At 51.7% G+C, this 27,237-nt stretch overlaps 1 protein-coding gene across 4 annotated transcripts in view; it reads right to left on the bottom strand.

Annotated features, from left to right (window-relative positions):
• PAX8 (paired box 8) overlaps positions 1–27,237 on the bottom strand; it is a 58,926-nt gene that overhangs the window by 17,679 nt on the left and 14,010 nt on the right. For 2 of the 4 annotated variants that reach the window (XM_043603952.1, XM_043603950.1), the window contains exons 3-7: positions 8,310–8,475; positions 5,692–5,892; positions 4,262–4,350; positions 3,831–3,956; positions 3,395–3,570 (exon numbers count right to left, since the gene is read on the bottom strand). In XM_043603952.1, the coding sequence (XP_043459887.1) occupies positions 3,395–3,570; positions 3,831–3,956; positions 4,262–4,350; positions 5,692–5,892; positions 8,310–8,475 (758 nt within the window). The remainder of the gene's footprint in view (positions 1–3,394; positions 3,571–3,830; positions 3,957–4,261; positions 4,351–5,691; positions 5,893–8,309; positions 8,476–27,237) is intronic. The other 2 variants (XM_043603951.1, XM_043603954.1) reach the window with 1 other exon arrangement.

Genomic DNA, 27,237 nt, shown 5'->3' with positions numbered 1-27,237 from the left:
TCTTTATCAAGTACCTGGGGGAGTTTTCTTTGTTAAGGCCTCATTTTAGATGCCCTCCGGCCTCCCTGGACACGAGTGGGGTTATGTACGATTAGGGCAAGCATGCATTACCCCTCACCGGGACTCCCTCCCTTGAGGGGACAAGACAGCGCAAACAGGCACACACCCGATCCCCCAGGCAGGTCACACACATCACAAACACACTAGGTGGAGCCGTGTGCATATTAAAATCGAGGAACGTTTTGTGGTTACATAACAGCTCCACTAAAGGCAGTCACTTCCATGGAGCCGTGTTCTCCAAGGGGCCACAGCACTTTCTGGTTGCATGCTGGGCACTTTTGGAAACTGCAGTCAATTCTGAAGGCCACCAGGGCACCATTACCATGTAGCAGCAATTACTGACTGAATGGTGCTCTGGTTCCATGCCTTCCGAGGGGAGACTGCTGCAGGGTAGGGTAGAGTTGCCTGGAGCCTGGCTTAATGAAATTGAACAAAATACCCAATTTCTAGAGAGTGTAAGAAAAGTTTAAAATGCCTTATGGATGTGTTGATTTGATAACAAATATCTACTCAAAATCCTATAGCTTTCCAAAATCCAGGCAAGTCAGTGAAGGGGAAAAAAAAAAATCCCCAAATCTCTAGAGTCAGACATCTTGGTGATGTTGCACTGAATGGAGGCGATATCCCAGTGATGGGATAAACTGGGATGGAGCCTGAATTGGCGTGCAGAGGGGCACAGTGCTTTCGTCTCCTGGGCCAGTTTGAGCCCTGGCTCTGCAATGACCAGCCAAGGAGCTTTAATCTCCTTGACCTCTCTGAGCCTTGATTTTTTTTTTTTTTCTCCTACATAACAAGGATAATAGAATCTGATGTACGGATTGAATGAGATTCTATATACATATACTAAATGCTTAGCACAGAATGCCCAATAAATTGCTATCATAGGTATTATTATTTCAGAATTATGTGAAGAGTCATAAGCTGCCAAATTCTTGCGGTCTGTCCTAATAGTCACATTCTGTTGATCTGCTTCTTATTGCACTTATAAAATAGGGGAAAAATACCTGTTCCTAAGCGTGACGTCTAACTGTGCCTGATCGTGAAAGAGTAACCAGAAGTAAGGCCGCCATCTTACTTTCCCCTCGTTGATTTTACAGAACCTGAGGTCAGGTGTGAGGACCTGTAAGCCTCTCTCTCTCCCTCTCTCTCTCTCTCTCTCTCTTTCTCGGCTCCCCAGGCCAGAGGGCCTTCCCGTGCCCAGATGAGAGAACACGGAGTGTCCTTTGATGGCACAGAGTCACCAAGGGTGGGAAAGGCAGGGGCTCAGATGCAAAGAGCCCTCGGGACAGGCTGGATTCTCCCTGCCCCCACCACCAACCCAGGTGAATGAATGAGCGAGCAGAAGACTGGCTGAGGGAGGGAATGAATCACGGGTGGACATGGCTGAGCCTCAGTTTCCTCCTGTACAGGATGAGAGGTTGGAGGAGTTCCATGGTTTTCGAACTCTGTTTTTCCGGTGTTCACATAATAATGGACATAGAAGCACCATATCTAAAACAGGTATCAGTGGGCAAGTCTGAATGAAACCAGGGCCGGCAGGTCTGAGCTCCACAGCTGTTTGCTCCCCCGGGCTCCGTCGACCCTCCCTGGCCCTGGGTTATCTCCACGCAAATGGAAAGACTGGACTCAGTGGTCCCCGAGGTCCCTGCGGCTCTGAGACTCTCTGATAACCATAATTCCCCATGTACAACATAGGCCGGCTTGGTGTGGGGGTCTCGGGGCTTCCTTGTAATCAAGGAATCAGTCAGGTTAATGGAGCCAGGAGATGGCTCTGTGACCCAGAGGGCGCCTGGGGTCTCAGCAGCAGGGTTTCTTTACCAGGATGGCTGCTGTTTGCACACTGGGGTTACGCAGGCCTCCTTCCCACAGAGCGGGGTCCCCGTGGGCCCAGGGCTGCGGCCCCATTTCCCTCAGGGAGCCATGTGCTGACTCTCCGATGAGCACCTGGACCCTCTCCCCAGGTCTGCTGACAGCCAGCTTTCTCTGCACCCCCTCGTGGGGTGCAGAGCCCGGCCTGATAAAATCGCTGACGCAGATTGCCGGCCCAGCTGCGGTGCTGGCATGGACCCAGCAGCCCAGACGGTCACTGGCAGTGGTTCAGCCGGTTATTGGCATCGGCGACGTTGTCCTGCTCAGACTTTAAAGGCGTAAGGCTTGCCTCATTCCTGGGTCAAACGCTAGCAGGAGCAAAGTGGGACGCGTGGACCCACCCTAAGGGAATTCCTCAGCTGGTTGATCCCGTGGGGGAGGGGGTGGAGGTCACGGCTACTGCGGACAGATACAGATGAACTGAGGGGCCAGCGGCCCTGGAGTTTCTGTCAGACTTGTGGAGTCTCTTTTGGGCTCGTGGGAGACCCGTGACATCTCTGCTACCTTTTCCCGGAAGCTGACCCACTATAAACCATCTCACCTGTCCTGAGCACGAGAAATAAAAAAAACAAACAAAAACAAAAAAAAAACAAAAAACTCCCCTGTAACTTGAAATTTAGCGTTCTGGATTTCTCAGCTCACTCACCCAAACGTCTTCACTGGGTATCTATTCTAAAAGGGGCACAACGTTAGGTGCTGGAGATTAAAAAAAAAAAAAAAAAAAGATGCTTCAAGACGCCGCCCTGCCTTATGAAATCCACTGTCCACACCTCTGTCCACTAGACGGTTCCAGCACAATGTGAGAAGTTACCCGAGGGGCACGTTGGGTATGCAGAAGCACAGACGAGGGAGAGACGGAGCATGTCTGAGGGGCAGGGCATGCTTCATGGACAAGTGATGCTTGAGCTGAGTCATAATGGCCAAGCGGTACTTTTCCAGGCAGAAAGGCGGGAGGCGAGGCGCTGTGCGGGGAGGGCGTGCACTGTGCCAGTGCAGAGAGGTGTGAACGAGAGCGGTGTGCTCGGGAGCGTGAGTCATGCAGGGTCGTAGGGTGTGCGGGTGTGACTGGCCAGAGATAGGCTGCAGGTGCTGGCTGAGGTCATGGCGTAGGGCTTGGAGGCACTGCTTTGGAGCTGTAGGACCCGACCCCTGCGGTCTGGGAAAGCCACGGGGCAACAGAGGGATGGTTGTGTTGCTCTTCCCGAAAAGGCAGAGCTCAGAGGCTATAGGTGAGGAGAGGCAAGAGTGCTGGGGCAGGGGCGGGGGGAGGGGAGGAGATGCCAGCATCTGGGAAAATAAAGTCTGTGAGGCTTGGAGCTGCATGAAGCATGCGCCCTGAGCCCGTCGGAGCAAGTTCTAGTTGCTCTGGCGGCTGGAGACTGCAGGCTGACTGGGAGTCTTTGAGAGACGGCGCTTTGCTGCGGCCCCTGCCCGCCGCCGCTCACCTGCTCACCCGGCTGCTCACCTGCTCGCCTTTGGTGTGGCTGGGGGAGGCATAGGCCTCCGGGTAGTGCTGCCGCTCGAATGGGCACTCAAGCGGCTCGAGGTGGTGCTGGCTGAAGGCGTCCGTGCGAAGGTGCTTGCGGGGCCCGCTGCTGCTGCTCTGGGAGTCGATGCTCAGCCGGCAGCTGTCCTGGTCACCTGGCATCCCCAGGCAGGGAGAGAGCTTTCAGGGGACCCATCTACCACACCCCAGGCCAGAGTGGAAGGGCAGACTCGGGCTGCAGAGGGATGGGAAGGACCTGGCTCCGGGCTGCGGGACTGTGGCCAGCTTGGGGGGTGGGCCACGTGCTGTAGGCGGGAGTTGCAAAGTCTGGGGCCACCGGTCCCTGTGGAGCCTGAGCAGACTGCCCTCCTGCACTCCCCCACCCCAACCTGCCCTCCGGCTCCCCAACACTCACTGTCGTCCATTTTCCTTTTGCTATCGCTGCCAGGCTGAGCAATCCCCAGGAGCCCGTTGATGGAGTAGGTGGAGCCCAGAGAGTCTGACTGGGGTGACTCTGGGGGCGTTACAGCTGAGCTGGGGACTGCAGTGGGGGGGAGAGGGAGAGGGTCAGCACATGCGGGTGACACCCCTGGGAGCCCCTGCTGCCACCATGGTGGAGACAGGGGGCCCACTGGAGTGGGGGTTCTTGGATCAAGGCTGCCGGAAATGTTTCCACCCCTAAGTATGTCAGTGCATCTTCCCCGGGACCCAGCAAGGCTTTGTCGGTGGAAGGGCTCAGTCCGCACAGGCGGGTGTGTGTGTGTGTGTGTGTGTGTGTGTGTGTGACTGTTTTTGCTGATGGGTATGGGTGTGCGAGGCTGAGTGTGCCTGCAGGTCAGCACTCACTCAGCGTGTGTCCCGGGCTCAGGGACTTGGTGGCCACGCAGCTGTCCATGGGGAGGTTGAATGGTTGCTGCACTTTGGTCCGGATGATCCTGTAAGGAAGACAAGAAAGGCTATTAGAGAGAAGAGGAGGAAACAGGACTCATGCTGCCCTGGATCTGTGCCTTTTTGAGAGCCCACCTGGGTATCTTAAAGGCACCTCGATTACAACCTGCTACAATCAAATGCATGGCCTTATTCCTCACACCTGGTCCTTCCCAGTTTTCCCGTTTCGTGATCAGTTCCATTGGTCACTCAAGGCAGAGATACAGGCGGAGTTCACGTCTGCCTCCCTCCCTCTTCTCTCAAGCCCATCATGAGGTTCAGTGGGTTTGACCTTGTAAACCTCCCTGCTGTTGACCCCTCTCTGCATCTCACTGTCAGCAACTTAGTGCATGCCACTACCAAGTCTCTCCCTCCGGGATCGCTCCCTGGCCTGCCCCTATCTGCTCTTGACGCTTTCTACTCGATTCTCCCGATTGTAGCTAGAGTGGACTTTTTGAGATGCCAGTCGGCCGCCTGCTTAGAGTCTGCCAAGTTTCTTGTAGGGCACAGGTAAGAATATGTGACATGGCCACCCGCCTCTAAAGGGCAGTCTTTGCTGACCTTTCCACCTCAGCCTACCCCATGTTCCCCGTCTTATCTGCTGGCTTTCTTCCGGCTTCTTGTCTAAGATCTATGAGCCACAGGTCCTTTGCATGTGCTGCCTCAAGGCTCCTTTGGCTCCCCTTTTCACTTATTTAACTCTTACTCATCGTTCTTACTCAGGGACATCTTTTCATACCTTCCTAAACCAAGTCGCTTTATGCTAGCTCACATACCCGCATGTTTCTCTCCTCAGGAGGACTTACAGTTGCACTTACACAATTGTTTGTGTGGGCACTTGATTAGTACTTGATTAGTGTCTGTCCTCCCCCTAGACTGTAAGATCCACAAGGACAAGGACTGTGTGTGTCCAGGGCCGAGCACATAAATCGAGTGAATCACACATACATGAATGAGTGAGTGAGGAAATGATTGACTGAGGTGGTGAGTGAATAATTGAATGACTAAACAAGGGGGTGAATGTTTGAATGAGGGCCGGGTTAGGGGTCACGTGGCCCAAGAAAGGATCAATTCAAGATTCTTTCATTGAATAAAAAAGGGTAGTAGCGTGTGAGGAAGGAAACTGTGGAAAGTACAACCCAGGGTGGGGTGGGGTGGGGGCAGAAATGTCTCCTAGCAGTGGGGAGGTGTGATATCTGCCCGGAGGCTGGGGGGCTTCCTGCTTAATTCTTCAGCAGTAGGCCCCTCCTCAGGCTCCCTTCTACCCAAGCCAGGCCCTTCTTCAGGTCTCTGTCATGATTCCCCCAAAGCCCAGGTGCCTTGGCCCCCGGCTGCTGTGTCCCTCTTACCTATTGATGGAGCTGACACTGGGCACGGTGTCATTGTCGCAGACCCCCTCAGCCAGGAGCCGGTCTCGGATCTCCCAGGCAAACATGGTAGGGTTCTGACGCTTGTAGTCTCCAATCTTCTCCACCACCTTGGGGGTGGCCACCTTGGGCTTGGAGCCCCCTATCACTCCAGGCCGGATGCTGCCAGTCTCGTAGTACCTACTCCAATAGAGAACCCCAAAGAATTACCCAATAAGCAGGTGGGGTCTTCGGGCCGGGACTTAGCCAGAGACTCTCATTCCTCTCCAAAGCTTCTGGGGAGGGGCTTGGGGGCTAAAACGCACCCCCCAGGGCTGGCCTCAAACACTTGATGTTCCTGGCACTATCTGTTTCCCTTGCATGGGTAGGTTTATGCTGCTGCCGAACTCTGCTAAAGACCTCACCCTGGACACCTGGCTTCTCTCTTTTTCCCTCAGGCCAGTGTCTTGTGTCTGAGCTCCTGCAAGAGCCACCTGTGGAGAACAAAAGATTTCCCTTCTTAGAAAGGAAATTGTGATGCCCATGCTGCGTGCGTACATACAAGTTCACAGTGGTGGGTTTCTCTATCCGGCTTTTCTTTCTTTCTTTTTAATGTTTTTGTTTATTTTTGAGAGAGAGAAAGAGAGACAGAGCACAAGTGGGGGTGGGGGCAGAGAGAGAGGGAGACACAGAGCAGGGCGCTGTGAGCTGTCAGCACAGAGCCCGATGCGGGGCTCGAACTCACGAGCCTGGAGATCATGACCTGAGCCGAAGTCAGACGCTCAACAGACTGACCCACCCAGGTGCCCTTCTATCCAGCTTTTCTTAGTTAAAGCATGACTCACTGTTCTTGGCCATCCGGGCTTTACCCTCCCCAGGAAGCCAGCTTGGATCTTTGGGCCCTCTGCCTCGATCTGGCTGGTTCACCTTTGCTCCCCTCCCTTCCCCCCCCTGGCTGGCCACTGATTTTCTACCAGGTCACATGGTTCAGGTTGAAGCTGCTTCTCATGGACTCTGGAATACCAGCCTGTCCTGGATCCCTGGCCACGTCCAGCCCCATAAGCCAAGCTCACTCTCCCAGGCTCTCCACTTCTCCTCTCCTCTGAGCACCCAACCAGCTGCTTTGGCGGATCAGAGACTTAGGTCAGGATAGCTTTGCCCTCCTTGTTGTGGAAACTCTGTGGTCTCTTCTACAATGAAATAAAATCTGGTTCTTTAAAACCCCGCTTGCCTGTCACAGCCTTCCAGGGCTCATCTCTCTGGGGCACCCCAGCCCACCCTGGGAAGCCCTCTCCTGACCCTAGCCACAGAGCACATGCTACCCTGACAGCTTCGGTAGGAAGCCAGGGCTCTCCACAGTTCAGTTACAGTTCAGGGCTCTTTGCCTCTTTAAACCAGAACTCCACTTGAATCCGTTAAAAAAAATTTTTTTTTTTTTAATGTTTCTTCATTTTTGGAAGACAGAGAGAGACAGAGCACAAGCAGGGATGGGGTGGAGAGAGAGGGGGACACAGAACCTGAAGCAGGCTCCAGGCTCTGAGCTGTCAGCACGGAGCCCGACGCGGGGCTGGAACTCATGAACTACGAGATCATGACCTGAGCCGAAGTCAGACACTTAACTGACTGAGTCACTCAGGTGCCCTTCTTCTTGAATCCACTTATCAGTTGGGTGAGGGAGACAGGTACATCGAACTGATGCAAAGCCCCAAGTCCCCCAGTGCAGGGGCATTTTGGGAGTGGCTCTCCAGACCGTGCTATGTCAATCCAGAAGCAGGGCTTTGCTGCTCCTGGTTCCACCTGAACCTTTGGGTCAGCGGTCCTCAACTCCGGCTGCAGAAAGTTGGAATCACTTGATGGAGCCTTAGCACTGTACGAAAACTTGGGCTCATTCTCCTAAAGTTCTGCTTTAATTGGTGTGGGCTGGGGCCGAGACATATATATATATATTTAAATTACTTTACCCCAGGTGACTCTAACATCAGCCGGGGCTGTGAGCCACTGCTCTGTGGTTAGTGTTCATACGTGTTACCTGGTCATCTCATAAAAATCACAGCACCCAGGCCTGGCTTCCAGAGTGGATGCTGTGATTTATATGTAGGTCTGGACCAGGCCTTAGGAGCTGCCTCTCATCAGGACCCCCTGATGCTTCTGCCGCCGTTGCTCTGGGAGTTACCAGTTTGAGAAGCACACTCAGACATCCCTCATGGGGGGCTTAGGCCGCAGGAGCCACCGCTGATCGTGTGCCCCTCCCTGGTGGCTCCATTTCCTTTGGTCTCAGCGGTTGGCGGGGGTGGGGGTGGGGTGCTTTGGGGAAGATGCTCCTGTTTTAGGAGTAGAGAAGCCTATAAAAATAAGACATGAGACAAAGGAGAAAAGTGGGAGGGAGAAACGAAAGGAAGGAGAAGTGGACAAAGAAGAAGAAAGGGCAGGAAAATAACAGAAGAAGAGCAGTGCATAAGGGGGAGGCCCAGAAGTGCCATCACACTGTTCAGGTCCCGGGGACCAAGGCTGGACATCGGGAATGGACCCGAGTCCCCTGGGGGAAGGGAGGGTGGCTGCGAGGTGGGCCGCAGAAGGCAAGCCCTGCAGGGACGGTGGCATGTGGTGAATTTTGTGCTTACCTGCCAAGGATCTTGCTGACACAGCCATGGCTGACTCGGAGCTGGCGGGAGATGTCGCAGGGCCTCACGCCCTGGTGGGCCAGGTCCACGATGCGCTGACGCACCACTTCAGGCAGGGGTCTGCCGTTCACAAAGGCCCCTCCTAGCTGATTCAGCCCTCCGTGGCCTAAGAAGACAGTAGTCCCAGGAACAGCTGTCAGGGGCCAGGCAGGGCGGGTGGGTGGGAATTAGCCCGGGTGTGGGTGTTTGTGTGCACGAGAGACCGTGCACGTGAACTCTAACCATCGTGCCCTCGGGTTCTCCTGATGCAATGCCCCCTGTTTCCCATTGCAGAGGGAGGCCAGCTCCCATTGGGGGGCGGTGTATGATGCCACAGAGGGGCGCGCTGCAGTCTGGGCACCTCTTGGACCTGCGCAGGCTCCTCTGAGACCCTCAGCCCTCCTCTCTGAATGCCAACCCCATCACCTTCTTCCCTCCCTCTGAAAGGGGTTGGAGATGCAGAGTCTTCCTACTCTGACACCGAGCTGTGTGATGTTGGAGCAAGTCCCCTCTCCTCTCTGGCTCCCCGTTCCTTATCTATCAGATGAGGGCATTCAGTGGTCTTTACATTTGTCAGAGCCAGATTTTGTAAGCACAATTGCACTGAGAAACACAAACACAAATGAACCGAAGCAGAGCTTCTCTGCTTGAGCCAGGGCAGAGCGGGCCCAGGCCCTGTGTGTGGGCTCCTGGCCCGAGTGAGTGACCCCGTGGTTTCTTCTTTATGGGCCAGAGGACTAACAGGACTGGCAGAGAACTCCTTGCCATCCATTCCCGGGGGCCCAGGACTATGTCAGGCTGCAGGCAGTTGTGCAGAACGTGGACAAGCCGTGGACGCGTGTGCATGTTCCTTAGCTGCCTTCCCGACTTGCCTTCTGCCCTCTGGCCCCAGCCTGTGTTTCATTCTGAGCTCTTCTACCTGTTCCAATGTATTTATTGAGTGCCTACTATGTGCCAGGCCCTGCAGATGCCCAGGTGAATAAGACAGATGTGATCTCTGTTCTTGTCTCACGGGGTTTACTAAAGTGAGGGCCCAGACCAACAAATAGCCAATTACCAGACCACGTGACCACTGCTGGGATGGGGCCCAAGTAGGGAGTTATGGGAACCACTGAAGGGGACCAAGCCCAGGCTTAGGGGACCAGAGAAGGGTTCCTGGAGAAGTCTGAACTTTGAACATAAAGAGGTGTTAGCCAAGTGAAGGAGTGAAGGGAGAAAACTGTTCCAGGCAGTGGGAACAGCATGTGCAAAGGCTTAGAGGTAAGAAAGTGCTTGTCTATTAGACTTACCAACCTTCTCAACTCTCTAGAATCCCTAGACCAGCTTGGACTAATTCCAGGGCTGAAATATCCCTTTTGCTGATGAAGAGACTGGGGCTTGGAGAGTTTCAGTGACCTACCTGATTTATGACTTAGGTGACTCAGCCCGTTTGAGGAGCAACCAGGCTCTAGCTAAAGATTAAGGCTCCCATCAGTGCTTCTTGGGTTGAGTCCTACACTTGCGTTGAGTCCAGAACCGCCCCTGGAAGCTTGGCATTGCCCCTGCGGGCCTGCACTGAAGGTGCCATGGTCTGGGCATGAAGGAGATCTTTCCACACCGGGGCATGATTTGGTGATCTGGCTGGGATGGTGGAGCTTGAGGGGTGGGCGTCAGGGGGAGCGAGCAGGCAAGGAGGAAGAGCCAGTGCCAAGCCTTCTGTGTGAGCCCGTTAAGGACTATTTACAGCCAAGGGTGGGAAGCGCCTCTCAGAGCACACAGTGCCCATTATCGCCCACTGACTTAGCACATTCAGAACTGCCTTGCAATGTCCCCTCAGGGGCCCAAGCTGGCTTCAGCAAAATAGTCAATTTCTCTTAAAAGAAAAAAAAAAGAGGCTATAAGCCTCTGGCCTGGGCAATAAGTCAGGAGGAAAAAGCCTGCTGGCCAAATACCCAGCAGGAGGGACACAGTGATCCATCTCCCTGGTGGAGGCAACTGGGTGAGCTGGAGCACAATTTCCACCTGTGCTCTGCTAGGCAGCTTGTCCCAGCGAGTGCTTTCCCACCAGGGCTGGGAGGACATCCCAGATGACCCTCTCCTGAGCCCATGCGGCTAGCTTCTCATGGCTACAGGCCATCCTTGGAGAATGGCTTAGCCACTTGATCCTCATTCGTCCGTCCTTATGGTCTTTTGGCTCGTTTGGGTCCAGACACTGAACACAAGGGGGCGCCAGACAGCCACCCAAACGCAGACAAGACCGTGAACTGTCCAGCTTTGTCCCCATTTTCCAGAACTTCGACCTGCCACGTCATCTACTAAGGTTCAGGTGTTTGGGGGTGGGGGCTAGAGCCTCTATATCTGGAAGCAAGTTTTCCTGCAGGTGGAGTTCTTCACCCCTAGAAAGGTAGAAGTTGAAAAAAACCAAGCACCATTTTGGGGGTGACCTGAATTGGATATGGTGCCTTAAAAAAATATATATATATCAGCCCTATCTGTTTCTCTGTTGAAGCTGTATGGGCTATTGTCCTAAATCTTCCTGAAGGACTGATCAGGATTCTTAGAGACCTAAGCCCTCAGGAACCCTCCTGAAGGCTTATTTATTGGATCATCCAGCATCAGTGTGAAATGGAAGGTGTTCTCATACCTCTGGCCCCTAAACTATAAATGCTCTGGTGCTTTATTTTATTTTAGTGGCTTCTGAGTGACTTTGTGTTGCTGTACAAGGAGCTTTGGGCCAGAGTCTTGCATCGACTCTGTCTGTTTTTACTTTTATCATTTGAGAAAGTTGGTAGGGTTTTTTTTTTTTCAGCCCTACTGTTCTCATCCATTGAATGAAACTTTTTCCTGTGTCTCATGCTGACCCGTAACAAGTGCTGTAAGAAGATGTGGAAATGAGGGTGTAGGAGTATTTGGTTTGATGGAAATCCTTGATAGAAGTGTAACGTTTTTCTAATTTGTAACATTCACATGGTTGAATGTTATGTCCCAAGCTTGGACCTAGGACTGGGGCAGTGGTTCACACACTTGAGCTTGCATCAGAATCACTTTGGGAACTTTTAAAAACACAGGCTGATGAGTCCAGTGCCCTGAGTTTCTGAAGCAGCGGGTCGAGGGTGGAACCATGAATTTGTTTCTACGAAGTTCCCAGATGCTGCCGATACTGCTTGTCTGGGACCACACGTTGCAAACCACCGGTTTAGGTTGGACAATGGCAGGGAAAGAAAACTGAGAGGAACTAAATATTTGTACATCTACCACCTCAGCCCTACCTTCTAAGAATAATAATTCATATTATTTGTATGTTAAAATTTTCATTTCTTTTTATGTCAACGCGTACGTATGAAGGGCCTACCACGGCTCAGGTACAGAGCACTGAGGATGCCATCTTGAATAGGACAGGAAACCGGGCCCTCAAGGAACTTACAATCTTTGGGGGATGCAGTCACATAAATTGGGAATCACCATGGTGAGGGAGAAGTTTCTTGAAAAAGGTAAGTTCAGGTGTTAGGGGAGCCCATAAGTGGTCAGGTGGAAGTTGCAGGGAGGAATGACCAGGAGGTTACCAGGTGAAGAAGTATCCACAGGAAAATAAATCCATGCACAAGGTCCTGGCGCTCTCAAGGCACTGGAAGACATTTACTGTGGTGTAGGACAGACAGGTAGCAGGCTACCTAACAGAAGATGGAGATGGCCCGTATGGTTTGAGGCGTTGAGCTGAGTCCCCGTAATGGAAGGACTTTTGTCCTTCCTATGTCCGGTGTGGGGGAGTGGAGTCCTTTGCGTGAGTCACCACCAAATGCCCAGAGGTGGGTGCAGCCTTCCTTCCTGCACCGGGATGGGCTGGGCCGCCCACCGTGCTGACCACCTTTCCATGCAGCTGTGGATGAGGTGGGCTTTGAGGCCGGAAGCCGGGAATGAGTGGGAGCTCCTGGTTGGACTAGTGGGAAGGTGTGAACCCGAAAGAGGTTGGAAGCTTCCTAAGCAAAGGCCCTTTGCATGGTCTGGAGCGTCATGGGTGGGTATGGTAGAGGAAGACAAGACTGCTTGGCCGGACACGAGCAGGTTCTGAGTGCGGAGGCCCTCAGACAAGGGGATGCCGACTTTCCCAGGGCCACAGAAGGAAACTGAGGGGTTTCGACACTGAGGGGTTTTGATCCTTGCAAAACCCCAGATGAAACCTGCTGTCCGGAAGTGTATACTATGGAAAAGTGCCATTCAGGAAGGCATTAGGATTTTCTTTGGTAATTTCTTCACTCGGTATAGAGCTCTAAGGAACAGGAATGGTAGGAGGAAGAGAAAGACGCTCATCGCTTAAAATTCTTGTTACGTGTACCAATCCCAGACCTTTAAGACACATGGAGAATTTTCCTGGGCCCATAGTCCTTTATACAAGTCTCTGTCATGTCACTGAGGGCACTGATAAGTCTCTTTATTTATATTCCAAAGGGCCCTCCTCAAGGCCAGGACCTTTGCTGTCTTTGTCTACCTGGCACCTGTCATAAAAGTCGAGTTAATGCTTCAGTATACACATGAGACAGAAAAATCCTTTTCAAATGTGTGGGGCTGTTGTGATGGTCACATCGCACTGACTCTCCACTGTGGGATCTCTAAGTGGCAGACTCCAATACTCTCCTCTTTCTTTCTGTCTCATTCCTCACGCCTCTGCCCGGTCCCAGAGTGACACTGGTGCAATGTGTTGTTCTGGGAGAATTTCCATGTAACTCCCTAGGGATTTTTGCTTTATCTCCAAAGGGTGTCAAGGTGGAAGTTTGACCCTTGGTAGGACTATAGCGGGAGGGGCTTGTGGCTGCCTTGGGATGTCCTTTAGATCAAGCATGCCTACTCCCCTTCCACGGAGGAAGAGCCTTGCCGATGCTAACTGGGCTCTGCCATACTTAGCCCGGTGGTGGTGTCCCTCCCCAGCACGCTCGCCGGGCCTGTGGTCACCCACTGCAACCTCCCAGCTGCTCCCCTTGGCCTGGTGCCTTTCTGGAATAAAGGCCAGGGCCTCAAACCATTCCTAAAGGAAGTGTTCCAGGACCACAGAAACCTAGTGTTCCAACCTCTTGTTCCATCTTGCACCCCAAGTCTGCACGTCGGATTGCACTGGCATCCATGGTTATGGGTTCCCTGGGCACATTAGGACTTAGACTAGCACAAAAGGGGTGGGCATGCTGAGAGACAGCCTTCCGCATCCGGCTTTAGCCCCGTCTTGCTGCGTGGCCTTCGTGTCTGTGCCTTGCACTTCTCTCCCCAAGGCTAACTGACTGGGGCAGAGACAGTAGCTAGGTAAAGCTATTGCTTCTACTTCTCATTCATTTTGCATTGATGCCTCGCCCTTCTACCCGTTCTGGAACCCTACTCCATAAATTAGCCTCACATTTCTTTTTTTTTTTTTTTTTTTGGTTTAAGTTTATTTATTTTGAGAGACGGGGGGGAGGGGGCAGAGAGAGAGGGAGAGAGAGAATCCCAAGCAGGCTCCGCACTGTCAGCGCAGAGCCCGATGTGGGACTCGAACTCGCAAACCACGAGATCATGACCTGAGCCGAAATCGAGTTGGATGGTTAACCGACTGAGCCACCCAGGCGCCCCTCCTCACTTTTCTTTTGTGTTACTTACCTCTCCCTTTCTACTAGGTCTTTCCCTGTACCTACAAACTCAATTACGTTCTTCTATGCCGCTTCCCCAACCCCTCCCCGTCCCCCCAATATTCCCCTCGTTGACTATGAAATGTTTTCTGATGATTGTTTTCAACCAGACTTCTCGAGAAGTAGTCATACTTGCTGTTCCTATTTCTTTCATTTCCTTCCTTGCTATTCGGTGGTCAACTCACTGTGTGCCTCCAGCTTAGCGTGTGCTCAAACTCGGTACCGGATGGACGGCGAGTGGTTCCGTGCTAGGTTCGCCCCCTTAAAGAAGTTTCTGTGACAATGCTGTCTCCTGGTTTCTTATACCTTCAGACCTGCTTTTGTTTCTCTTTACTGGGCTCTCTTCTCTCATTTGTTCTGTTATATATGTATATATACATATATATATATTTTTTTTTTTCAGGCTTTTCTCAAACCCCAGTGCTTCACCCACTTTATACCATCATCCTTGGTGATCACACACCCACTCTCATTGTACCCATGTACTGATGGCCCCATGGGCATCCCTGGGATCTCCAGCCCAGAACTTTCCCCTTCCTTTTATATCCAGTTTCCTACTGGAAATCTCCTGTTGGGTGATAAAGAGCCTCCTCTCTAGTGTTGTCTTGGTCAGTAAAAGCACCAGCTGCCACGCAAGCACAGAGCCTGCCTTTGGCTTCATCTCCCACCACCCTCAACCACAATGTGCACCGTGCCCTCCCTCGTTGGCTTCGGCGTGACCTTAGAGCTACCAGTGCGTCCTTCTGCCTTGGGGCTTTTGCACACACGGTTCCCTCTGCCCGAGGGAACCTCTTCCCCTCTTATCTGGTTAACTCCTGCCCATCCTGTATAGGTTAGCACAAAGTCACTTCATCCAGGTGGCTTTGCTTTACCCTGCAGAGTAGGTTAGGGCCCGTGGTTAGACACCGTCCATGACATCGTTTATCTTTCTTGCAATGCAGTCATTCAAATTTTAATCTCACATTCATTTGCATGATTATATACAGGAGTAGTGACTGTCTTCTCCCACCAGATCGAAAGCTCCATGAGGGCGGGACCGGGTCTGTTCTGTTCATTATTAAATGGTATTAGGTGTTCAATTAATATGTGCCACATGAAAGAACTAATGGTCTTTAGTGTCTTCCCTTCTGCTCATAGGGAGGACTCACTCAGCCACGACATTTTTACCTCTTAAATATTTACCTAACCAGTACCTTCCTAGCCATCTCCAGTGTTCACACATCCAAATATTCATTTATCCATTCAACGTGTATTCATTGAGTACCTACCACATGCCAGGCACTTTACTGGGACTGATCATATAGAATTGATGCTTGATCTCATGGAGCCCCTAGTCTAGAAATAGGTAGATATTTAAAAAGTAAACGCATAAACAAATGGATAATTCTTGCTAGGATAGTGCTAAGAAGGACACAATAGGGTGCAGTATTAAAGAATACTTATTAAAGAATAAGGGGGTGGAGGGTGAGACATAGAATTAGTTCCAGGTGACCAAAGACAATCTCTCTAAGTGATGTATAATCTGAGACAAGGGTGGGGGTTAACTAGTCCCCTGGACTCACTGGTCTTTGCTCTCAGTATGCACACATGGCCTTTTGTGGGGAGCAACCCATCTAAAACCCGAGTCTGACCGTGTGCCCCCCGGTATTGAAGAAACCCGCTGGGGTGTGGTCCCATCTCCTATGGGTGACGTCTAAGCTACTAAATCTGGAGGACAAGGTCCATGTGAGCTGACTCTGGCTCACCTCTCCTCTCCAGCCTCGATTCCTACCTGACTGAGCCTTATTTCTGATGGCCCAGCAGTGCGGAATTGCGTGCAGTTCTTTCATAGCATCCAAATCCTCCCCTGTGTCCTTGTTTGTGCCGTCCTCCATGCCTGGAGTGGCCTTTCCTAACCGTCTCCTGATTGATTTGTACGCATACCTTGAGTCACTTCAGGAAGCTACCTCCTCCAGGAAGTCTCCCTGCCTTTCCTGCCTGTTGTCTCTGGTCCTTCCTTTTAAACATGTCGGGACATAGTCTCTACCACTACACGTGGCAGAATATGCATCTATTTATACTGGCTGTGTCCTGCTACATAGACTGTGCCCCATGAGGGATGATTTTTTTATATCTCCGAAGCACTAATATCTAGTATAATCCTTGATGCACAGTGGGCACTCAATAGATGCTGGCTAATTATTGGAAGAAAGGAAGGAAAGAGGGAAGGAAAGAAGAAACAAAGGAAAGAGAGGGAAGAAGGAAGGAAGGAAAGAAAGAAGGAGGGGAGAGAGAGATGAAAGGAAGGAGGGTGGAAGGGAGGAAGGGAAGGAAGGAAGGAAGGGAGGGAAGGACAGAGGGACAGAGGGACAGGAAGGAAAGTAAACAGGCCCCAAACAAGCTTAGTGAAGCCCACACATTCTTCGCGCTAAGCAGAATTCTGTCTTGCAAAGTCATATTCTCTTAGACACGAGCTATTTTAAAAGGGGTCCAGATATCACAGTCCAGGAAACGAGAAATTTGCCCTCCTATAGGAGCCACGGGATGAACACAGAGGCCTTCCTTTACATCAAGCCTTTGACGTCAGCATGAAATGTGTGGGCACTTGTCATGGCTCACTTACAGCCTATTTGGTCTGCAGGGGCTCCCTGTCACTCCCATGGGAGACTGTCACCAAGGCGGGCCTGCAGGCTCCAAGGTGAGAAGCCTTTTCCTTCTAACCCCGGCCTTGGAGGGCCTATGGAGAAAGATGCGGGGACACCTACACAGAGTGACCCTCACGGAGTTTATGGCTCTGGTGGGGAGACTAAAGTGCGCACCGAGGGAAGGAGCCACAAGAGAGAGCTCGGGCTAGGGATGACCGCTGTGTCTTGTCAACAGCTACCCCTCCTGGGACCTGGACACCCCAGAGTCAGAGGCACACTTGAGGAGAAGTTTCTGGCTCAGCGCTGCTGGGCAGTGACGCCCTTTTTCATCTAACAGGATCCAGTTGTTAAAAAAGAAACTGGTGGGGCGCCTGGGTGGCTCAGTCGGTTGAGCGTCCGACTTCAGCTCAGGTCACGATCTCGCGGTCCATGAGTTCGAGCCCCATGTCGGGCTCTGGGCTGATGGCTCAGAGCCTGGAGCCTGCTTCCGATTCTGTGTCTCCCTCTCTCTCTGCCCCTCCCCCGTTCATGCTCTGTCTCTCTCTGTCTCAAAAATAAATAAACGTTAAAAAAATAAAAATAAAAAAAAGAAGAAACTGCTGTCCCAGGTCTCAGTGCCAAGAAGCTCAGCACTGTGCTCTGTGTTCAAGGCCAAGGACACGACCAAGCCAGTCCTGGAATCCTGTTTCCTCAGACCTCTCTGACATTAAGTAGCATTATCAGTCAGTGTCTAGTCAGAAGACCTGTCCTTAGGTATTTCCGCAGAGATGCTTCAATGTAGGAGCTTGCTTATCTGGCTGCTGGAGGGCTGTAAACAGAGCACAAAGAAACACTGAGGTAACCCTGAGGTGGTAACTGCAGAAAGGAGTCACTGCTCCTAGGGGAAAGAAAGGGAAGAGGCCTATTCTGGCCTGGTCATTATCTTGCTCTTGGAAGTTTCTGGAATGCCCTAAGGGACAGGCAATAATCCCAGCTCTGGCTTCCCCGCTCCTGGAGCCCCTGCTGAGATGGTTATTCATAGATTCTTGGGCTTGTCCATGTTGATTTATTCTCCTGGTCCATTGGGCTCTGTCCCTCTTGTGCCTCTGTGCACTTTAACGAAGCCCAAGAGGTCTCCAGGTTGGGAGGCCATGAGGACAAGCTCCAGCTCCCAGCTTCTCTCATCCCGTCATCCCGGTAAATTTGAGGGTCCCTGCAGGCCCTTAGGAACAATAGGATAAGAAGTTTGGCTCCCTTAGAAGCTCTGCCTTAGATCAGCCCAGAGGGTGGGAGGGTTTAGGACTATTCTTTCCTCCTCAACAGGGAGAGAGGGCTGGGAGGGGCAGAGGGAGGGAGACAAAGGGTGGGGAAAGAGGTCTCCCCTGGATTAGTGTCCAGCTGGGAAAGAGACAAATTTGGTGTCTTGCCAGTGTTGGACTTAAAGAAGAGGAAAGAGGGGAAGGAGGAAGGAAGCAAGGGTTATTTTCAGGATTCAACCTCCTTCCCCCATTAGTCAGTGCTTAGGAATAATACTAAGAGCCCATCTGCAGGAGGTACTTAACTCCAAGTGCATCTTTTCATTAGTTCCCATGACAACCCTTTGAGGTAGGTAGCACATTGTCCCCATTCTACAGATGAGGAGATGGGGAGCAGAGGCCCTGTGGAACTTGCCCAAGGCTGCATCGTTACAAAGGGGCAGAACTGAGACTCGGGCATAGGGCCTCCAGGTGCCGCTCGGCCCATCCACCCCCGGCCCCGCCCCTGGCAGCACAGTCAGCCCCTCCTCTAAGAGCCACAGTGTCTTCACATCACCTACCAAACAGGGGTACGTTCCAAAACCCACTTCAGGATCCCCCTCAGGTTTTCATTTCGTTGAGGCCCTAATCTTTCCTTTTTTATAATTTTCTTTAGTCATAAATTTGGTTCTTTTTTTAAAAAAAATGTTTTTAAGTTTATTTATTTATTTTGAGAGAGACAGGGACAGCATGAGTGGGGGAGGTGAAGAGAGAGAGGAGAGAGAGAGAGAGAGGGGGAGAATCCCAAGCAGGTTCCACACTGCCAGTACGGAGCCCCACGCGGGGCTTGAACCCATGAAACCATGAGATCGTGACCTGAGCCAAAACCAAGAGTCGGATGTTTAACCGACTGAGCCACCCAGGCGCCCCTAACCGAATTCCGTTCTATTTCCCCGTACTCTTCATGTTAATCCTGCACTCTATTTCCATGCTTCGCCACTGCCTTTGTGCCCAGTCTTTCCTGCTCTGGGTTTGATCCTTCTGCCCTCTCTTTTGATTGCCTTCCTTTCCTTTATTTCCAGCCCTTGCTGACTGCCCCTGCGCCTCCCATTCTCGTTTCCTCCCAGCCCTTTCCCTGCCCCAGTCCCTTGGTCCCGTCAAAGACGACAGAGCCCTCCCACCACCTCTCCCCTGCCCATTCACCCTGAGCGTTCCCTTCTTTCTGCCTCTGCGCTCCTTTGGCCGACCCCCTCCCTGCATCATCTTTATTGCCTGCATGACTGCTCAGGTTCTTTATCCCATCTTCCCCTCAAAGGCATTCGCAGCTCGGCTGTTATTCTTGTATTAGCATTGAACCCATTAAAGCTAATTTGTTTGCCCTAATCTCCATTTATTTTTCCCTAGTTGATATTAGATTTCCCTTTCTATTGCTCCAGCATGATTTTCTCTTTGTCTTCCTAATGGTCTACCCCCCTCTCTCTTCCTCTATTAATCTGGTTGGCTTCACCGTGTGTTTCAAGGCCTTTCTCCGCCTCCCCCAGCCCTTAGATTAACCCTGTCACCTCCCTCCCGGGAAGGGCCCCAGTGCATGGATTTCCGAGGATGGAGCTGCTGTAAATGTCAATAGACCCTTAAGCTTCCTAAGAAAAGTCCCACTTGACGTGAGGCCCTGCCCTGTCCTGAAGGCAGTCAGGATGCCTGGAACTCAGGGGCTGGGGAGCTGGAGGCACGTGGGAAAACACGGGCTGTTCTGAAGGGTCGCCAAACCCGAGGCTTCCCTGGCTAGGTTCCCCGCTGGGGCTGTCTCAGAGATTTCTGGAAGCCTCTGCAAGCTTTCTCAGATCCACGCATTACATCGGTAAGCCACACAGTGGATGGGCCACTTTGTCCCTGTGATTAAGGTTGGGTACCATTTCTCCTCCTTCCTTGGTTCTCCAACTAGAGGCACGCTGCCTCCTCTCCCAGAAGAGGTGAAGCCTCCTCTCTGAGGATGTGAATTTGGGGTGGCTAATCTTCACTTTGCACTCACGTTCCCCCAGATAGAAGCCTTCCTGGACCAGCTGTCAGGGACAGCTGTCAGGGACCTCCACTATCCCCTACCTTCCCCCATCCCCGACTGCCCCTGTCCATGGCCCCCTATCTGAATCTCATTAGGCCTCTCTCGGGGTCGATGCTTTGTCTGCATAGCTAGATGCCTAGCCCCTTGAAGGCAGGTGCAGTGTCCTATCTGGCCATATAAGCTTGCCTTGTAGGGGGACAGCCATGCTCCCACCTGTTTGCATGTTGGAATCACCTAGGGCATTTGCAAACTTTCTACTTCTGGTCAGTTCAACCAGACTCTCTTGCCATGGTGTCCCTAAATCTGTATTTTAAAAAGTTCCTCTGGTGATTGCCCAGAGTTTATATCCACTCATTAGATGCTCAATACATGCTTATTGAAAGCATTAATTAATTGATTGAACATAAAGTTCTGGTCAGAGGCTTCAGTGGACCTCCAGTGCTGGCTGGAGGTTGATTAGAGGTCATTCTTCTCGGCCCTTCTCACTGAGTTTAGATGTCTCCAGACTCTCCGGAAGTGACACACCAGGGGCTATAGGAGAAAGGTCTCGGGCCTCTGCATCTGGGGGGGGAGTAGGGAGACCTGAGAGGTGACAATGCCAGCACGCCCTGGACACGTACTTAGAAGCCCAGCAGCCACACAAATCACTGTGCCCCACCTTTCTATCACCCTCCCTGGGGTCAGAGGCCTGGGGATATTAATGTTGTTTTTTAAAATATGGGTCTATGTTAAAGCGATTTTCAGTTCGTTAGATTTCAATTCAATGAGTACCCCCTCTAAGTCTAATAATATTCCAGGCTGGATGTGTGTGGGGAGATGGTTTCTGCATAGAAGACACAGTTCTTGCCCTTGAGAAACTTACAAGTTAATAATCCCTGACACGTTATAGAACCTTAAAATTTTAAAATCCGTTCACATGCACATCTCCTTCAATTCTTTCGACAAGCCTGTGGAATATCTATGGTGGGGGGTGTGCACATGTGTGTGTGTGTGTGTGTGTGTGTGTGTGTATGAGGATGAATCATCAATAATTCACATCCTGAGGACATATGTTATGTAACGTTAGGCCAGGTTCTATAGCTTAAAGTTATAATGTTATAAATGTGGGTGTTGTAGACATTGACTTAAAAATCACCCAGAGGTGGGGAGGGGAGGAAGAGGCCAGGTAGCTTGAAGGACCCCTGGTGAACAAGGGAGGACTTGGTGGCAGAGGGAGAGGCAGAAGGAGGGGGGAAGGAAGCAGCGGCCGGCAGGTGGGGTAACTGCAGTGAGTGAGAGGCCAGAGGTTCGAAGGACATCTTGAATAGAAGTGAAATCACATGAAGAAGAGAAGTGGGAAATTTTGCCTCACCTAGAGGGTTGAACTAAATGACCTTGGAGATTCTCTCTAATGGGGATTCTATGCTTCTAAGGTCTTAATTAAGATAAGAGGTGGCTGACAAGCTCAGCAAGGAGGTGGCTGGAAAGGGTGAGCTTTGGTCTGAACTTGAGGCAGTTGGAAGGGGTGTGTGTGTGTGTGTGTGCGCGCGTGCAGGTGCAGAGCCCTCAGGGCTGGGGTGGGAGGGGGAAGAAGGGGAGCCTGGCCGTCCTGTGGAGCAAAACAGGTAGGAACAAATGAAGAGGAACCGCGTTTTTGAGCCCGACACACCGAGCAAAATGTGTGACAAAACCGCGTATCTGTGTTTTCCACACCTGATGGCAGCTGGGCCCCCAGAACCATAGCCAGCCCCCCTGGCACCATAGCGAAGTGGATTACACACTCTAGAAGCCACACTCACGGCTGCATAAGGAACCAGGAGGGGACAGGCAGAGGTAGACTCAGCCTGCAGGTTATGGTTTCAGGGGAGGGAACAGGGGTGCTGAGACCTGGGTTCCACCCACTCTGTGACCCTACCTGGCTTTGCCTCAGTTTCCTCATCTGGTCTGAAGGCAGAAAATGATCTTTATTGTCCTCCAGATCCAACAGCTGCCACTCCAGGAATGCCCTCAGGCCTGGGAGCGGAGGTCAGACACCCCCGGGAGGGTGTGCACAGAGAGCTCTGTGGCGGGACGTTGGGCAACTTTTCCACACAGGAAGCTACCAGTGGGTGACCCTGAGGCCACCTGTAGGAAGATGAGGGAAAGTGGCACACAGTGGGCCCCCCGGGCTGCCACGTGACCTGCATGATGACAGAGAGAGACGCTCTGGCTGACTGACTATGGAGGTGGCCATGGGCAGTATCTTAATGCCAGAGTTGTGGGCCCTTCCAGAGCATTCTTGGCCAGGAAGGGGAGGTGACCCGTCTAATGTCACAGACTCACTTCATGGCACAGTCAAGACTCAGGTTTTCTGACCCAAATCCCTGTTGGTTCCACCCTCCAGGAGGCCCTTTTGGACCTGGGCACCACCTTGGCTGGGGCCAGCTTGGCAGACAGAGGAGGAAGAACAGTGTGGGGATTGGGCAGAATGTGTTCTGAATCTCAGCATACCCTGAAAAACATTTCTGCTCCTCTTACCAGCTTATTCATTTGTCATTTTTGTTTGCTTATGTGGTGAACCCAGACTCAAGGGTCTTGTCTGCAGGTTCCGGGTTTACGAAGCAGAGTCCTCTCCTCTGTGGGAGCACTGGGGTGGACACCACAAGAAAAGTTCTAGAGAACCCATATTGGTTTCTCCTCCTCTTCTGTCAGTCCCAACAGATGCTTCTACAGCTGGTGTCATTTGGACCTAAAGCAGCCAAGGGTCCATTCAGGGCTGGGTGGAGGGCTGACCCAGATCACCAACCTGCAACACTCAGATTGTTACGTGTTGAACTGTGTCCCCTCAAAACTCATATGTTGAAGTCCTAACCCCCAGTACCTCAGAATGTGACCTTATTTGGAAATAAGGTCTTTGCAAATGATCAGCATGAGGTCATTAGGGTGGGTCCTAATCCAACACGACTGCGTCCTTAAGAAAAGGGAAATTTGGGCACACAGTGATGACGCAGGGAGAATGCCATGCGAAGACTGAAGTTATGTTGCCACAAGCCAAAGAACACCAAAGATGGCCAGCAAGCCACGGGAAGCTGGGGGAGGGGCATGAAAAACAGACTCCCCCTCGCAGCCCACAGAAGGAACCAATCCTGCCAGCATCTTGATCTCAGACTTCCAGCCTCCAGAGCCATGAGACAACAACTTTCTGTTATTTCAGCCCCCCAGTTTGTGGTACTTTGTTACGGCAGCGCCAGCAAACGAATGCACAGATCAACAGGGTTCTAGCTCTGAACTGGATCCAGCAGGTTCAGGGAGGTGTCCTTGGGCTACTCTCCTGGGATATTTGGCTGCCTCTCCAAGTGACTTCACAGTATAAGGCAGGCTCAGGCAGAGGGCACTTTCTAACATCTGATCCTCTCTATGTGCCCCTCTCCTCTTGCCTTCACTATGGTTCCTACAGAGCCACCATTGTGGTCTCCATTCCAGATCCTTCTATCATGCGGCAAATTCTTCTTTACTGTCAACATCAGCATAACAAAGCCTCCGTGTAGGTGTCCATCACTCTTGCCCAGCCAGGCTGGGTACCCGCCCCCAACCCCCAGTCAATCAGGACCTCCAGGCCTCTCCCGCTTTCAAGAACCTTCCAGATTGACTTTAAGGGTTGGTTATGGACTCACCTAACATTTGCAGCGCCCTTTCAAAGTGTTGGCAAATGAGTGATTCTTAAATTTAATTAAATTTAATAAATAGCAATCGGGCCTTGGTTTTTATCGGAGATGGGTTTTCATAACTCTGTGAGAGAGGTGGGGCTAGCGTGTGCGCTGGCTTGTGCACAGCCAGCTAAGAGCAGACTTGAGACTGTATGTCAGTCTGATCTACTCTTGCCCACAGCCAGATGGGAAATCTCGGTGAGGCAGGGCTGCTGTGCAGGAAGAAGGGCTGTCTCCCCGGCAGGCTGGCTTGACAGTCTCTACCTGTGAAAGACCTCTGGCTGGGCCTTGGTGGGCTGACTATGGATCTGTGGTTCTCAAAAGCTGATCCACAGCAGAATCACTGGGCACCTGTGATGGGTGCAGACTCCAGGGCCCTACATCTGTTAATAGAGCCCCGGGAGCTTCTGATGCTGGAGTGAAGACCACACTTGAGAAACACTTGTATAAAGCAGATTTTTAAAACGGTCATTTCATTTAGTGAATATTTACTAAGCACCTAGCATATGTCTCCTATGTGCCAGAGGGGTTTGGGGCACTTAATTCATAGCCTAGAGAATCTTCTAAGCTTTGGTCCTTACAGATGGCCCTAAATCTGGCCATCCGCCCTGCCAAGCTGGTGCCCAACATCCATGAGGAAGGACCCCTATAAGGGCCGGTCTTGCCCAGGCCTGCCAATACTTGCTATTTCCAGGGGTCACTGCGGCCCAACCTCAACAGCCCCCATCGGGGGCCTGCGGCAATATCGTGTGAAAGGGCCAAGTGCGCTTCACGTTGGGAAAGCTTTATTCGCTAAGCTCAAATGTACGAGGTAGGTCAACTCCAAGACAAAAACATGCTGTTGGAGGATTATGTCAAAATTACCATCATCGGGGTGCCTGGGTGGCTCAGCTGGTTAAGCATCTGACTCTTGATTTCAGCTCAGGTCATGATCTCGTGGTTTGTGAGATAGAGTCATGTCAGGCTCTGTGATGACTTCTTGGAGCCTGCTTGGGATTCTCTCTCTCCCTCTGTCTCTGTCCCTCCCCCACTCATTCTCTCTCTCTCTCTCTCTCTCTCTCTCTCTCAAAATACATAAATAAGCTTAAAAAAAAACTACCATCATAGGCATTTTCAGAGCCCTCGTTTGATACAGGATTTTATGTCCAAGTGCTAGGGATGTAGAGAGAACAAAGAGTTCTCGCTCTTGCCTAGCTCGGAGGCCAGTGCAGTGGGGAGACAGACCAGAGGGTCACTAAAGCTGAGGGGAGCAGAAAGGGTCAGGTTAGGGAAGTGGAATGTGGGTGGGACCTTGTCTAAAGGGTAGGAGTAGGGATGATGTTCCAGGCAGCTGCCATCGCATGGGCAAATGCACAGAGGTGGGACTGCACACGATGTGTTTTGGAAACAAAGACTAGTTGGCTGGAACATGGGTTTGCATATGGAAGTTGTGGGAAACAGTGTCAGGGAAGTGGGATAGAATGTTCTCAAACTGTATACCAGCGGTTTGCCCACAAACGCCTGTTAATGATTGGATGAAAAGGAAGCACAAACAGGACTCTAAGATTATTTTGGAAAATCACCAGGCTAAGATACTCTGGAACAGGGATGGGAGAGGAGAGAAATCAGAACATTTTGGTAATGCCAATCATCTAGCTATCACAGATTATTGCCAAGCTGTTCCCCTTAATAAAAATACCACAAAGCCCAAAGAGGATAAAATAGGTACGTGGCTCCAGCAAGAGAGCTAAAGGGACTCTGAAAATCAACAAGGGAAGTGTGAAGTCAAGCCAGGAGAGGATGCAAGTTTTCATGCACGGTGAGTAAAACCCTCCCAAACATGTACATGGAGTGCACTTGGCCCAGGCTTCCTGACCCTGACAGCAGGGTTGTATCAACAACACCTTAGCCTGGCCTCTCTGGTCAAAGCCCCCTATAAATCCCAGCTGACGTTCTGTTGCTGTGTATCCTTTGCCCAGAGCTGACTCTGGTCCCTGCCGGCTGCACACACACCTAAGACTCCACATCTCTGCTCCTGCTGGTCCCTCCCAGAGTCCTCTGATGGAATCCTGCCCCTGCCTCGGCGCAGGCACCCACCCCTGCCCCGATCATTGCCCCGTATATCCTCCTCTCCCACGGGCTCAGCATTTTGTGTCTATCTGGACTGAGGTTTTTCCTTTCTCTCCTGGCTTGTGGCTGAAAGTCTAATTTGTTTCCATTCTCTCTAGAATGTCAGCAAGAAGGTGGAGGCCGGGTGTCTTGAGTTCTGCAACCCCAAAGCCCAGGACCTACTGAAGGGTTCCATGCATGTTCACTCCTTAAACTTAAAGATAGAGTACAAATGTCCTTTGAGACAATTTGGAGTTAGAGCTCAAGGCTTATGTGGCCAGGGGATGAATGATTGGGTGAGAGGGCGAGGGTGTGTCACAGGACCCCGGAGTAGCTAAGCGTGGGCTACGGGGGCGGGGGGAGGGTGTTGGTCAGAGACCTGTGCAGGGCACTGCCAGGCAAGTGCAGGCATGCGGGGAGTCAGAGGCAGAGAGTAGAGGGACCCTGGATGCTTCTTTAGGAGCTAGAGTATACCCTCAGGTGATCCAGGCCCAGGGGCCAGACTGGGCACCCACTTAGGAGAGAAATAGGTCAGGAGGAGAGGGGACAGTCTCAGGGCATTAGAGGTTGGGAAGAGAAGCATCTCTAGAGAGTGGTGGGCCATGTGGTTTGTGAATCTGAGAAAGAGGAAAAAGTAGATGATGATTTCTATGGCTGGTGTCATGGGTTAAATGTTGTGTCCCTACCACCCCCCCCACCCCCCACCCTACCCTCCCACCCCCCCACCCCCCCGCTCAAATTCATACGTTGAAGCCCTAATCCCCAGTGTGATGGTATTTGGAGGTGGGGCCTTCGGGAGGTAATTAGGGTTAGATGAGGTCATGCGGGTGGACCCTTATTTTTTTTTTTCATTTTTCAATGTTTATTTTTGATAGAGACAGAGCATGAGCGGGGGAGGGACAGAGAGAGAGAGGGAGACACAGAATCTGAAGCAGGCTCCAGGCCCTGAGCTGTCAGCATGGAGCCTGACATGGGACTCAAGCTCTGAATGGCGAGATCATGACCTCAGTCGCCCAACCAACGGAGCCACCCAGGCACCCCACGGGTGGACCCTTATGATGGGATCAGTGCTTATAATTAGAGCTTATAATAACGCTTATTCTTACCAGAAAAGACACCAGATCCTTCTCTCTCCAAGCACAGGAACCAAGTAAAGGCCATGTGAGGATACAGTGTGACGTCCCAGTCTACAAGCCAGAAAGAGCATCCTCACCAGACTCCACCATGTTGGTATTCTGATCTCATACTCTCAGCCTCCAGAACTGTGAGAAATAAATATCTGTTGTTTCAGCACCCAGTTCATGGCACTGTATTGTAACAGCCTGAGCTGACGAAGACAAGTGGCTGGGATGGAAGGTGTAGGGGTGATGGGAGCTTCTGAAGAAATCTCAAGGACAGGTGTCACAGCCCTAGGGATGCTCCAGGGCATCCAGGGCAGCAGAGAGCGAGACAGAGGGGCAACTCGAAAAAGCTGTGTGGGCAAGTGTCCTTACTCTGGCACAAAGCCACTGGGTCCCTTAAATGACCGGCACATGTGTGCCAAATATCATATTCTTGGAGAGCAGGGGGCTTGTTGAGAAAGTAAAAGGGAGAGGTGGGGGCCCAGGGACAT

The sequence above is a fragment of the Prionailurus bengalensis genome, chromosome A3, assembly GCF_016509475.1.
Source record: "Prionailurus bengalensis isolate Pbe53 chromosome A3, Fcat_Pben_1.1_paternal_pri, whole genome shotgun sequence".
In the NCBI taxonomy this organism is placed as follows: domain Eukaryota; kingdom Metazoa; phylum Chordata; class Mammalia; order Carnivora; family Felidae; genus Prionailurus; species Prionailurus bengalensis.
The sequence above is the reverse complement of the archived record's forward strand: the minus strand, read 5'-3'. Positions and strand labels throughout refer to the sequence as shown.